This window comes from Photinus pyralis, unplaced genomic scaffold, assembly GCF_008802855.1.
Source record: "Photinus pyralis isolate 1611_PpyrPB1 unplaced genomic scaffold, Ppyr1.3 Ppyr1.4_LG7, whole genome shotgun sequence".
NCBI classification, from domain to species: domain Eukaryota; kingdom Metazoa; phylum Arthropoda; class Insecta; order Coleoptera; family Lampyridae; genus Photinus; species Photinus pyralis.
In genome coordinates, this window is record NW_022170738.1 from 25,135,188 (window position 1) to 25,149,271 (window position 14,084).

A 14,084-nucleotide genomic window follows, 5' to 3' on the forward strand; every position below is an offset into this window, starting at 1 on the left:
ACCAACTTTTGATCAAATCTCAGAATTGGTGGTCCAAAATATATATTTTTGACTACGTAAACATATCTAAGAACACTTTGCTATCTGATTATCACCGTGAAGGAGCTGCTCTCGAATGTCGTCGATTTGACTCCTTACTGATGATGACGATAGATTTCTACGACGCAAATTCTTAACGATGCAACTGGCAACAACAAGGCAAAATCTACGACGCAAATTGGAAATGTCTTAACTTCTACCAGTACTGTATCTTTCTTGTTTCTGGAAATATCACTCGACCCTCAAGCCACCTGATTGGAAGGTCTGCGTGGTAAAACAGGCTCAAGCGAAGCGACTGGAGGGATAGAATCCTAGGCCGAAGAGTGGATTTATCTCTTTTCAATAGATCTCGCTACAGTCACAACGTTCTTGCCGGATTCCGTAGGTAATTTAAGTGGGAATTGCGCAAAATGACCAGTTACGACTCTGACGGTTGCAAAGATCATAGTTTTTGGCGAATTGCTCGCACGTAGGCATATCTACTCATTGCTTGCTTGACAGTATGTTGTTTTTGCATTTTTTATTAGTGTATTAGTTTTGAATTTTTTCGTTATTTGAATAAAAAGCGCACAGGAAGAAGACGTCGAGAGAGAATGTGGCGTGGGAAAAGGAGATGATAGAAGTGAAGAAATAATATAATTGAAAGAAGGACACGTGAATGGAGTGCTAACGTAAAGAACTTCCAGGAAAGTCGCGCAGAAGGATAGAAACAGGCATGGAAAAACGCAGAGAAAGAAAAAAAACGTAATAAAAGCGTAAAGTGGTTCTGTAAAGTAAATGCGTGGGAGAAAGTACACGTGAACGAAAAAGCATTGAAGAGAGAAGGAGCGAAGAAGAGACAGAGAAGAAAACGCACAAGGAAAAAAAGGACGAATGATACAGGTGTGAAAAAGGCGTAATGGAATTATGGAACTGTGAAAGAGGCTTGCAGAGGATATATGGGAATGCCTCATTCGTCAAGAAGGTCAAAGAAAGCGCGATATAGTGTTTGAACAGACATGAGAGAAAAAGGCGTGGAGGAAGGCGAATTAAAAGGAACTACTTCGATATGCAGGAATCACAAAGGAAGGTGTGGGAAAAGAGATGAGATGAAGAAAATGTACCTAGATGATAAAGAATAGAGAAAAGAATGGAGGAAGCTTAATAGAGGCGTGAAAGATAGACATGTAAAGACAAATACAAAGGAAAAAGGTGCGACAAAGCCAAAAAGACGAGGGTGGGTGGGAGGCTGTGTGAAGTGAACACATGAAAACTTAAAGGAGGTATTTTGAAGGCTTGCAAGGAGTGTAAAAGAAACATTTAGAATTTAGAAGATGATGTACACGTTTAAATGCGGATGTTAGGAGAGGAATGCTCTGTAAAGATTCTCAAAAACTTTGGAAATTGCCTGGAAGGACCACAGTACCTTTTATTGCTTTGGAAAATCTTTGATTGTTCGGGTGAGCTTTATCATTCGCTTGAATGCACTTGTAATAACTCAGGGGCAGCTCAAAAAAAAACAAAATTCCTGCCAAAAGTAACTGAAATCGCCTGCCCTATCATTACTACGAGAGTAGCTCTAGGGTCTTTCTTACTTCTTTTCAATTTGCATTTTACAATTTTACGTTATAATAGTTTTCAACTTGTACGACAACATCGGAGATTTTATTTCCATCATAATCATCACTAGTTAAAATATTGTGCCATCACCTGCCACGGAAGTGAATGTATTTGTTAAGGCTGTTATGTAACAGAGCCCGACATTTACACCAGCACGAATAATATGCATATTGTGATCTACGGTTTTGTATTTAAAGCTCAGGTGCTAGTCATTTTGACCATGACCTGTCTCATTGTAATAATACACAGGGGTATGTTTCAAAATTTGGCTTTGCGCATGCGCAGTGCCAACTTTTTTATTTATGGAACAATTTAAATGAAATGTGATACATAGGCACTTGGAATAAAGGATCATGGAGCGCCAGTCTCAAAATTTTCTTTTGCGCATGCGCAGTGCCAACTTTTTTATCTATGGCACCATTTAAGTGAAATTTGATACTTAGGCGCTTGGAACAAAGGAAAATCTAAAAATGTTTTTAAATTTAGGTTTGCGCATGCGCAGTTCCAACTTTCTTATTTAGAAAAGCATTGAAATGAAATTCTTCTCATAAACTGAAATTGAAGTAACACGTCAAAAATGGATTGCCCATGAGCAACGCTATCTTTCATATTTGTGGCCGGATTTTTACGATTTTATCAGAAGTTGCATCTTATAAATGGGAAATGAATGCAAGTGGAAATGCGCTTTATGTAAATCGTTTACGATTACTTTTTAACTTGTTAATTTGTACTTGCGTTCCTACTTCTGTGACTTTAGGCGTTTCGCCTTGTAATTATATGTTAAATGTCACTATAAAATTTATCCAGCTCAAAAAACAAACGTTCTGAATGCCCTCTCCCGCCCCCATCTTAAAATTTTTTGAAAACTGTTTTCTTTTAAAAAAAATAAAATTTTCTGTCGAAAGATTGGCAATAGTGGTATCTTTAAATTCACCACCCTGTTTCTTTTAACGTCAATTGTTTTTAATTCTTTTTGCTTGCAGCACGAATAATATGCATATTGTGATCTACGGTTTTGTATTTAATTAGAGCTCAGGTGCTAGTCATTATGACCATGACCTGTCTCATTGTAATAATACACAGGGGTATGTTTCGGGTTGGTGTTCATGGTTTGAGCTTAGGCACCTATCCTGGGCTAGGACATTCCCTGTCTCGTAATAACATAGGTCATGAAAAATATGTAAATTTGAATATTTTAATTCGCGCCAATTAAATGGCATAACCGATGAGTTTTTCGCATTTAACGGAGTGCGTACAGTTTCTAGCGGGAATTGTTCAATTCAAAACTTTCAGATCTGTAACATCACGCACTTGCGTTAGGATCTCTTAAGCGCTTTGTCTGTAAAAGTCATTAGGCCATGACGAGTTCTCTGAAAAAGACATTAAAAGCTATATAAGTGGGTTAGACGGTTCTGTAAAGCGCTAAGAACCATTTGGAAATTTCCTGACATGTAATTTTCAGTTTCTCACATCGCTTAGAAGGTTGCTCCATAGTCCATGGTCGTCTAGCACTCTCTAGAAAGGTTTCTCCGCTGCCTTCTAGCACCTTCGAACATAGTCTTCTAGGCCCTTTCTTTCCAGATAAGCGAGGTTAGGTATAGAATCTTTAGTTCCAGAAATGACATGGTTTAAAAGGGTATTGTAGGTTATTTTGACGGTTCTAACAGGGGTGCAACTGTAAATTGCAAATTGTAAGGCAATATCGTGGCCAATGCAATGTAAGGAGACTGCAAGTTTGCTCTTAGTCTGATTAATAATAATAATAATAATAATAATATTGCCTTTATTGTACCAAAAAAAAGAAAACAAAGATTTATTGCAGTACATTAAGGGCGAAGTTCAGCACTGCGGCAATGCCACAGTCTGCTCTTCCACTTAACCCCGTTACTACATGTATTACTAGACGAGAAAAAAAAAAGTATTCAACTAAACAAAAAAAAAACAAAAATAAAGAAGAGGTACTTACTTTAAAATCATTAGCTCTTACTACGCCAACAAATCATTATTTTGCATTATTTACCCATTGATTGCTAGGCCACCTTTCACTTTACACTTTCGTTAGTCGGGTGGTATGGTGTTTTCTTACGAAAATCACAATAGCGCGCATTTAATTGGAAATGGCCTTCAGAGATTCTTTATGAGGGGACTGGACTTTGGAAAGATCTATTATAAAGCTCTGAAAAAGATATTGACAGCTGTGGAAGAGACAGGAATGTTCTTTAACTGAGTTAGAAATCACTGGTAAGGAACTAGAACCGTCTGGAAATCAGCCAGAGGGCGCTAAATTCCCTAAAAGCAATGTTTGGACTCTGTACAGCGCTTCTTCCACAATGCTCTGTTGCATTCCACAATTTCTTAAGTGCTTTTCAGGTTCTTCTAGCGGTTCGACAGTCTCCTAGGCTCTTTCCAGTACGTTATTAGTTCTTTTCCGATAAGCGAGGTTCAAATGGAACATATAAATCTCCAGACCAACTCAGATAGGATACCTAAATAGTTCTGGTTTCTTGAAAATGCGATATAAAGCCGTGGGGCCTATGAGGCTTCGAAAATCCTTACATTACTCTCGATAGCACCGGAGGGCTCTGTGCGGTTTCAATTTTTTCTAGACCTAGACTCTTCTAACAACGAGAAAGAGCCTACACTGCTCCTAAGACTTCGAAATGGGCCTACAGAAGTCGGTTGCCACTATTCTGTTTTCGGGGTACTCAGTTACTTGAATTTATTATTTTCAGAGCCTTATGACGCATTTTGGGTGACAACATTTTCGTTACATTCCCATAATATTCATTATCAAAATATCCCCGATATTTTAACCGACTTCGGTAACGATTTAACGTGTGCGACAATGGTCTAGAGTGGTTAGGATATCCGGCTTGCACCCGGGCGGTCTAGGTTCAATTCTGTCGCAGGAAATTTTTTTTTACAAAAATGCGTACCCATGGTGGATTTGAGCATTATGTTATTTGTAGCTTTAAGATTGTGTTCTTAAAATTTGTTTAAAGCAGACTTACACAAAACAACAAAAGCTACACAAAATGCGCATGCTTACTAAGAAGCAGTTACTCTCTGTAAGCGCTCGAATTTTTTAATATGTAATACGGACGTTCATACAACGCAAAATAAAAGTCAGGACAAACGGACAGACGCCGCAAACTTATGAACTCGCTACAAACTCGTTAATAAAGTTACGCACTCTTGAAGAGCGCGATTTATGTATAAACCGTTTTGCGAAAATTCGCATTGCGAATACATACCTCAAAATATGGGTCTAAGTACTGAGGAGAATACCTTTCTAGTACCTAAGTTACCTAAGTATAGTAAAGGTGAATTAGATTCACGACTGCGGACTGCGATTCCGGAATCATCTAACCAAGTATAGCCAGATCTGATCGTGAAGGCTCAGCACGAGCGACGTTATGCCACTGGCTAATATGCCGCAGCAATATTTTATTAGTTTGATGAAACAATCCCAAACAACCCTGAATAATAATGAAAGAAGAAATATTAATTAATAATCTTGTTTGTTTCAGAATACGTGCGCTGTTTTTGCAATCTCCCGTCGTGCGTTGGAACGGCTTACATGTGCAAGTCCAGTGGGGGCGGTTGTTTTTCCGAACTTCTAGATCAAAGCAATCCGACCGCAGCTTTACCAGGTGGCGATTATAAGGGATTACACGGATGCGTGGAGCTTCTTAGCGACAGGTAATTTCATCTCTTATTCGGAAGTTGCAATTGCAATTGAAAAACTATGTATGAAGGTTGACAAAATGTCGACCTGAAGCAGTTAACAGGTTCTGAGATTTCTTCATCTTGTTACTCGTACATTGCTATCAATTAGAATATGATTTTTTAATTCTTTACGAGCCTACGAAAGGAAAAAGAATTTGAATGATGCGGTGAAGAGAAAGCAACGGTTATATTTAGCTAAGGTCATGCTGCATGCATACCTACATTCTTATTTACAACGTGTTTTAAGACCAAGTCACGAATTTTCCGTTAGCGCCGCCGCCGTGTTGTTTCTATTTAACTTGGGGGTTTCTTTGGGTACGCACGGCACAGTACATTCACCAAACGTATCTAAATCTTCCAACGTTGATATCAAAATGGCTGATAGCGGGGTTTCTTAATTGAGGCCATCTTTCCTTATGGCGACCGCGCATCTCACAGTTAACATTCTTTCAAGTCGTCCCCAATATTTAAATGAAATTAATCAGAGGTTCAAAGTGTTGTGACAGTATCAGAAATTCTTCCGCTATCCTTTTGGACTGCACATGTTGCCCCATAACCTCATACATTTTAATATTTTTTAACTTGTCATCACACCATCAAACTATCTGGGCCAAACGGCGGAATGCGGCTATAAATTCTTTTTTGGAAAACTGGTAATTTGTTTATCTTTATTTAGATCAATCTTCCAATAAATGTTACATCGCAGTTTTTTTCTGATTAAGATAATACATTACATACTTACGGCGATTTTTTAGCCTAAAATGCTTAGTCCGTCTTCCATCCAGAGTTCCTTGAAAACAAAACATGACCATAAATCATTTCGAACTTATACTCGTAAACTCTACATATTAAACACATCCAGTATGGAATTATTATTATTGTTAATTACTAGCAGTCGAGTACCGTTTTTTCCCGTACCTCGTTCCCGTGGGAACTTCGGGAAGTCTCTTTCGGAGTACACCTTATCACCGTCAAACCTAATGATAATAATAATAATAATAATAATATTTAATTGTGAGAAGGTGTGAATTACACTTACACTCGTCAAAAGAAACGGGAAATTACATTAAACATTAAAAATAATAATATATAACAAACAATATAACAAACAAACTAAAAACAGACAGGTAAAAACAGTAAAATCGCAAGAAAAACGCTAACTAATTACATAATCTACCACTAGCCACAAACTCGTTAAAAGAATAAAATGCGCTACATAGTAGAAAAAATTTTTTATGCGTCTCTTAAATATGGGGTAGTCTAAAGGGAAGGCAGTTGTATAAATGTTTGGATTGGTACTGTATTCCTTCTTGTGATTTTGACAGTCTGCATAGATCAGTACGGATATATTTTTTTTTCTTGTGTGATGACTTGATGAGTATGTACGTCAACTTGTGTGTAAAGAGATATATTTCGTTTAGCATAGCATAGGGCTTCAAGAATATAAATACAAGGAAGTGTTAAGATTCTGAGATCGATAAATGCTTGACGACAATCGTCCCTATAACCTAAAGATGCCAGAACCCGAACAACTCTACGTTGTAGTTTGAACAAGAATTGCCAATGAGAACTATGTCCCCAAGACAGGATGGCGTATGAGAGGGAACGATGCACAAAACCAAAATATGCTGCTTTAATGGTATTTAAAGATGTGCAGTTGCGCAACCGAGTAAGTAAAAATATCGACGTTTTCAATTTTTTGGACAAATGATCGCAGTGATATTTAAAGTCTAATTTGCTACCTAGAAATGTGAAATGAGCACCATTAGAGACGATTAGGGATTTTCTGAAAGATAAAGGCAAGATAGTAGTCTTAGCAGGATTTAGTTTCAAAGTATTATCAGTGCACCATCTAGAAATAAGTTTGATGCCGTCTTGAATGTTGGCATAAGCCGAATCATAACACATACTACTCGATATTAGTGTAGCGTCATCTGCGTACAAAATACATTGCGTCTGCGGCGGCAAATGGGATGGTAGATCATTAACATAAATTAAAAACAGCAAGGGTCCAAGGATAGAACCTTGCGATACGCCGTATTTGATGTGTAATTTGTTAGATACTGCGTTGTTAAAGAGGACCTATTAGACAAAAATGAAGACACTAATGACAAACTCCGTTTACAAAGTGATACACCTCAGTAAGCTTGCGGACTAAAGTATCGTGGCATACACAATCAAAAGCCTTAGTGAGATCAACAAAAGCAGCTATCATGTGTTGCTTATTTTCGAGTAAAGCCTTCGCGGTGAAAGAAATAATTGCGTCAGAAGTACATCTACCTTTCCTGAAACCGTATTTATACTGATAGAGCAGCTTATTAGATTCAAAAAAGTCAACTACTTGTTTATACAGAAGTTTCTCTATGACCTTGCTGAAAACAGGCAAAATAGAGATTGGCCTGTAACTGCTAATCTCGGATTCAATTTTTTATGCGAATTTATTATTGACCACATAGATTTGCTGGAATTCCCAGAGTTTCTAATAAAATTATCGTTGACTTTTATTTTGGCAAGTCGAATCTCTTTTTTGTAATGTAAAGAGAGCGATTTCTTTAAATGATATAAATTTGGTGTTTTATATATACAATGTAGTTCACTGATCAGTTGTAAATTCGATCGGAGTTTAGTAATTTGTCATCAGTAAACCAATTGACTTTGTTCGTGGTCCCCTTTTTTGTAATCTTTACAACAGGGAAACAAGTATAGTAGAAGTTACAAATCATATTCACAAAATCAGTCCATGTTGTGTTAGTCGCCTGCGTTAGAGTTTATAATTGTTTTCCAATTACACATTTGTAATTGGTACATACCTACGTTCTAAATTCAAGTCTCTTTTCAACTGTGAAACATAAAATTCTGTTTTTTCCTGTTCCCGTTCCCGTGGGAATTTCGGAAAGTGTTTTACTACATCAGAAACCTTCGCGGTCATACGTAATTTTTACGTTTGAGCGTCTATTTTTTCTCATCTCGCCTGATGTGGACGGTATGAATTCTTCTAGAGCTTTCGCACCATCTATGAGTTATATTGAGATTTAAAATGTGTTTCCGTACAATTTTGTAGACATCTTTTTACAAACTTTGTTCTGATGGTAACAAACACAACAAAAAAAGAATTATCTAATTTGGTGTTATGCGCGTATATACACGAGTATATATTTCCTCGATTCGTTCTTATTTATATAGATTTAAGATTTAAATAAAAAACACCAAGATAAATGAATAGCTCTACAAAAGTAGTTACTAGCGTTGGGCAAAAAAATCGATTAATCGATTATAATCAAACGATAATCGATAATCGGGTTTGATTATTCTATTAAATTAATCGATTAATCGATTATTTGAATAATAGGTTATTTGATTAATCGATTATTTGATTAATCGATTGTTTGATTAATCGATTATTTGATTCATCGGTTATTTGATTAATCGATTGTTTGATTAATCAATTATTAAGTAAATTTTAATTGATTATTATTAGCTGGATCATCAGTTTACGCAAAAAGGAGCACTCACAGCTCACAAGTATTATTTTATTTTATAGCGGATGTTAAAACGTCACTTTAAGCAGCTAAAATGAATTAAGATTGTATCATCAAAACTAAAGCACACCTCATCGGAGAGTAAGCTGCCTAATCATTTATTTTTATTTATTTATTTTTATTTTTGACCTTCGTTTTCAAATGGGCAGGGTTTCAGCCAAGGCTGTTCTACCAACCAACCCACTATGCATTTGCAAATATCCATGCCCGAACCCGGATTCGAACCAGGGACACTTTTTTGATTATTGATTAATCGATCTGCCTAGTAATGAACGATTTGATGAAAAGAGTAATGGAATTATTTTTTATTTTTATTATTAAATAATTAACGTATTAATGCATACAAACAGATATTTATCACTCCTTGTATGTGATAATCGACTTTTGATTAAACGATTAGGTGATTAATCGATTATTTGATTAAACGATTATTTGATTAATCGATTATTTGATTAATCGATTAATCAGTGTAATCGATTATTTTCCATAATCGATTATCGATTATTCAAACCCGTAATCGCCCAGCCCTAGTAGTTACCACGTTTTTTGTATAATCTCAATTTTCAATTTTATGTTCCACTTGCCGCTATGGGGTACACGACTTCTCGGCGCATCAAGTTTTCACACGCATTTAAAAAGTCAAGACCGTCCCTTAGGAACTCGAATCGAAAAAAAATTGAAAATTCGAATCAAATAAAATCCGTTAACGGGCTCTCGTTACAGCCTCAAACTAAATTACCCAAAAAGTCGCCAGACAAGAAGATCACACCATTTAGTTCAGGGAAATTTGTGTACTCTACGATGTGAATAATTACAAATTATGTTCAAAGTTGCGTATGGCCCTGGAGGAGACATATATCATCCAATGAGACACTGAAGTGCATACATAAACAAAGTAGGCACGTCCTCAGGCCTTAATCTCAAACAGTAAAACTTTTCCTCAATTTATCACACTTCTGGTATCAATATTGGTTGCTGTATATTACTTGCGCTACTCGGGAGATGAGGCCAAAACATTTTAGTGCGTTGGAGTATTCTTATTCAGTTGGAATGCAAAAAATTAGTGTGTGATCGAGTATATTGGCGGAAAAACAAGAATCGCAGAAATTTAACGGTGGGATTATGACAATTAAAGAAAGCTTCTTTTACGGCCTTTTAAACATCTCAATTTGTATGACAACGGATACAATTTACCTAAAAAGTTGCCCAAAAGTGAAGGGGAAGCGAATTTTGATCCGTGCGATGAACTTAAAAGGCGGCATTTGATACTACACTTCAACGAGTAATTAACATAGAAGGAATTCATAATGCCTTCATTTTTAGAAGGCATTCTCTGCGGTTATTTTTAAAAAGATATCAGTCTCCTTAAACAATGACAGTCACTACGACATTAAAGTCATTTTAGTTGTCGGCGTCCTTTAAACGCGCGTCGTGTTTAAAATTTATGGTTATGTAACTTCATTCTTTCGCTGTAACCTCGCTTCTTGTTTCCGATATGCGTTTGAGTTTCGTTATTAAAATTAGAAACAAAATTTAATTACTCCGCTCGATTAAATAAAGTGACCCAGAAATAGAAACTGGGGTAAAGTCGTTTTTTGTCAAATCAATTTAGTACTTTGCGGCAATTATTAAAACCGCAAGTGGAGGCGCCACTCTTGTCGGAGAATTCGCTTCCCGTGCTATCATTAATTCCATGGAGTTTGAATAACAGTTATTCCATATTCACATTAAATTGCACACGCTCACTCGACCATGTATAACTGTTTCGGATTAAAATTAGCTACTAATGAAAAAGGGAAACATTTTGATATAAAATATTTTGTCCATCTCGGTGTATTTTCTAGAGTACTTTTACAAGAATTTTTTCTTGGTGTAACGGGTTCTGCAGCAGGTGAACGTTAAAACTTGTTATGCGGAAGTGTAACTTTCTTCATTTTGTAAATGATTGGAATTACTTGTTATGCAATGACATGAACTTCTAATTTTCAGAGCGTCTGGAGAATGAAGTTGTTGCACCACAAATAACTTCATGAATCATTAATTACACTTAATCGAAAGTCCAAAGTTGATGAAATCGGTTTAGTTTTTGTGTAGTCTATATTTTTTTTCTATGAAGGTTAATTGTTTATTTAATCCGCTCTTTGTTAACGAAGTGAATATTGTACGATTAGTAATAAAATTCCAATTAAAGTTATTAATTTAATCATTCCATAGGTCAACTAAGGGTTTATTTACGATTTCACAATTGCTTTGTTTGTGATTGACTGCGTTTTATTTGATATCAGAATCGGACAGAGTTGAATACGTGCGACGGAGCAAGTAGTTTTTTGAAGTGTTGCTTATCGCTCGCTAGACACTACGTGTTTTGCACGGGAGTAAAATCATCTCATCCGTAACGCTCGGGTAATGTCGTGCGAGCAAAGAGCATTTGAATGAAAATATCGCATTAAAATCTAAATTGTTGAAGAATCCAAGGGCCATTAATTTAGTCCTTGGCGTACATTAAACATAACATTTTTCCTTTATCGCAATCGAAATCACATCGGACGCGTTCATCAGACGAAGCGCTTCATGAACGATACTTAAAGGCGGGAATACTCTTAACAAGGTTTCTCGCGCGAGTTGCTGACTGATAGCACTGTCGAGGTGTAAAGACCAACGTACGCCCGACTTACTCTGTGGTGTATACACTTCAACAGTGCTATCAGCAAGCAACTAGCGCGAGAAAACTTGCTAGAGTATTCCCGCCTTTAGGTAGCGCTCGTCTGGTGAACGCGCCCAATGACAATGGAAAATATCTTACTTATTTCCACAAAGCAACCACTGGATGAATGTGGCCCAATTTATATGATCGCTATGAAAATAAAAAAATTTCGTTTTAAACTACAGGTCGCAACTTTGTTGAGTCCAAAAAGGACACGTTCTGCCAATTTGTAACAGACAACAAAACAAACAAACAATAAAAGGGGTAGTGAATAGCGCGACACAAAATATTGCGTAAGCAATTCTAACGTTTGAGATTGAGACAATCGGATGTTACTAAGGAATAGGTTTGTATTTCTCACAACTTTGTAACAACTTCAGTTACAACTTCGGTACAGAAAAAATATATAAATAACGAACTGCATGTAAGTAGCGAACTGTATGTTTCAATCAATCAAATAGGATGAAACGCCCGAATAAAAATAGCGTAAAGAAATGTCCGCTTTCTAACCGTTGCGAACCAGCTACCTTGCAGCCTCCTGCTTGCAGTATTTAACGAAACACCACTTAATTAATAAAATCAATCTCCTTCTTCCTGTTTTTACAAAAAAAAAGAAACCAATCATAATAGTCTCCACTTACTCCGAATTAATGCGCACATTGTTGAACACCCCCATCTCCCGTTATCTCTTCTAACAGCGATAAAAAACACGCGCGTTATTAAATGTGCTTAGATTTTAACACGTAATTTCACTTTTTACAATTAAATAAACAAATTAAAATAATATGCAATTACAAACAATTCTAAAAGGAAAAATAACATTACAGAAATACAAATTCAACTGAAATAAACAAATTCTATGCTTATTCGAAAATCTCTTAGTTAGATTCAAATAATGCCTACAAACAAGAAGTTACACTATCCCCTACTTAAAGTTGTTTCATTGTCCCGAAAAAAATCTAGTTATTCCAATTTTCGGATATTTCGGTTCCTATGTTTGCATCGTAAAAAGGAAATACTAGCTATTATTAGGCATGATCGTAATGTACTTGTAAAAGAAAACAAATTAATAGCAATCCTTTTGTTCCAGAAATCAAAGGAAATGGTGTGAAAATAGTGATGGCAGCTCATCGAAGACAAACTACAGAAAAAGAAATCAATCGAAATCTCTCTTACTATGCTGTTACCATGATATGTGCAACCACGCTGATAGTCCAGAAACCAAAATTCTTCTTAATGATACGGTCTTAAGTAAGTACTTTGATATTGTTCTGATGTTGTGTACTAACTTGGTACCTATTCTCTAGGTGCCTCGACGAACGAAAGTGACAATCGGTCAGTTGACACTATCGGAATCAAACAAGACACGGCCTTATATACTGATTCTGAAGTATGGTTTAGAGCAGCAACGATCGCCGTTCCTATTTGCGGCGTTGTCATCTTATTAGTGCTTATAATACTTGCGGTAAAGCTTTTACGTACCGAATCGCCGAATAACCCCACGTCCAATACCAAATTAGGGTTAGTATAACAATCTGGGATTTTACAAAAAATTGATTGAGAAACTTTATAGGTTATCGCCGTATTCGTACAACTTATCGCCCGACATTAAAAACAAAAACGACGGAACGTTTCGTCATCACAACGTCATCGACGCAGATTTCTTCTCAAAGGACTCCCATCACAATCCGGTATACCTGAACGAGCTCGAGGACGTACGTGTGCAGGGTTACATTCCCTTACTCATTCAAGATGAGATACGAAACGTTGAGAAGAATTGTGATAGAAAGAACGAGACAAACGCAAAGTTAAATCTGATGCAGGAATTGGAGCAGTGTTCCGTCGCCGGATGTGACAGTTCAAATGTGGTGTCGGGACATTTGTTTCACAAAAGTACCGACCTCCATTTTGGTAGAAATATGATTCTAAATGGGAGCTTGGAAAGTAGCCAGGATACGAGTAGTGAGAAGACATATTGTAAAGAGTCCATATCTTAGAAACCTAATCGAAATTATAGATACTATAAGGCTGTGAGTAAATAAAAAGTTTGTAATATTTTTGAGACGACCGTTTTTAGAGAAAGTCGAGTTATTATAAGACTTATTGTAACTTTCCTGGTTACTTTTGTGATATAAATTAAGTATTTAATTGTTTGGTGTTATATCTTAAATTTGATAATTGTATATATCTAGTATGTTAAGTGTCGGTAATAAAAATATAATTTTATGATATGAGATATTTTACTCTTGATGAAGAAAGGATTTTCTCCAATTTCATCTCCTGTTTATAAAGCGGTGGCTGTAAAACAGAAGTAAAAAAGTAATCTGGTTAGACCGAGACCTTACACTACCATTTGTTGTTTTTTTCTAGTGAAACCCTCTTTTATAGACGCCAGCACCTTTGGCTGTTATGGTGCATGGTAGGGTGGGACGCTCCTTTCCAAGAAGGCATATCCACCAAAATCACAAATGGGC

General features: G+C 36.4%; 1 protein-coding gene across 1 annotated transcript in view; it reads left to right on the forward strand.

The window, feature by feature from the left end:
* The window catches only part of LOC116176716, a 43,266-nt gene extending 29,422 nt beyond the window's left edge, over nt 1–13,844 (forward strand). Inside the window, exons 2-5 of the mRNA XM_031495464.1 lie at nt 5,169–5,340; nt 12,701–12,861; nt 12,918–13,131; nt 13,184–13,844. Of these exons, the coding sequence (XP_031351324.1) occupies nt 5,169–5,340; nt 12,701–12,861; nt 12,918–13,131; nt 13,184–13,607 (971 nt within the window). The 3' untranslated portion in view covers nt 13,608–13,844. The remainder of the gene's footprint in view (nt 1–5,168; nt 5,341–12,700; nt 12,862–12,917; nt 13,132–13,183) is intronic.
* Nucleotides 13,845–14,084: the final 240 nt, after the last annotated feature.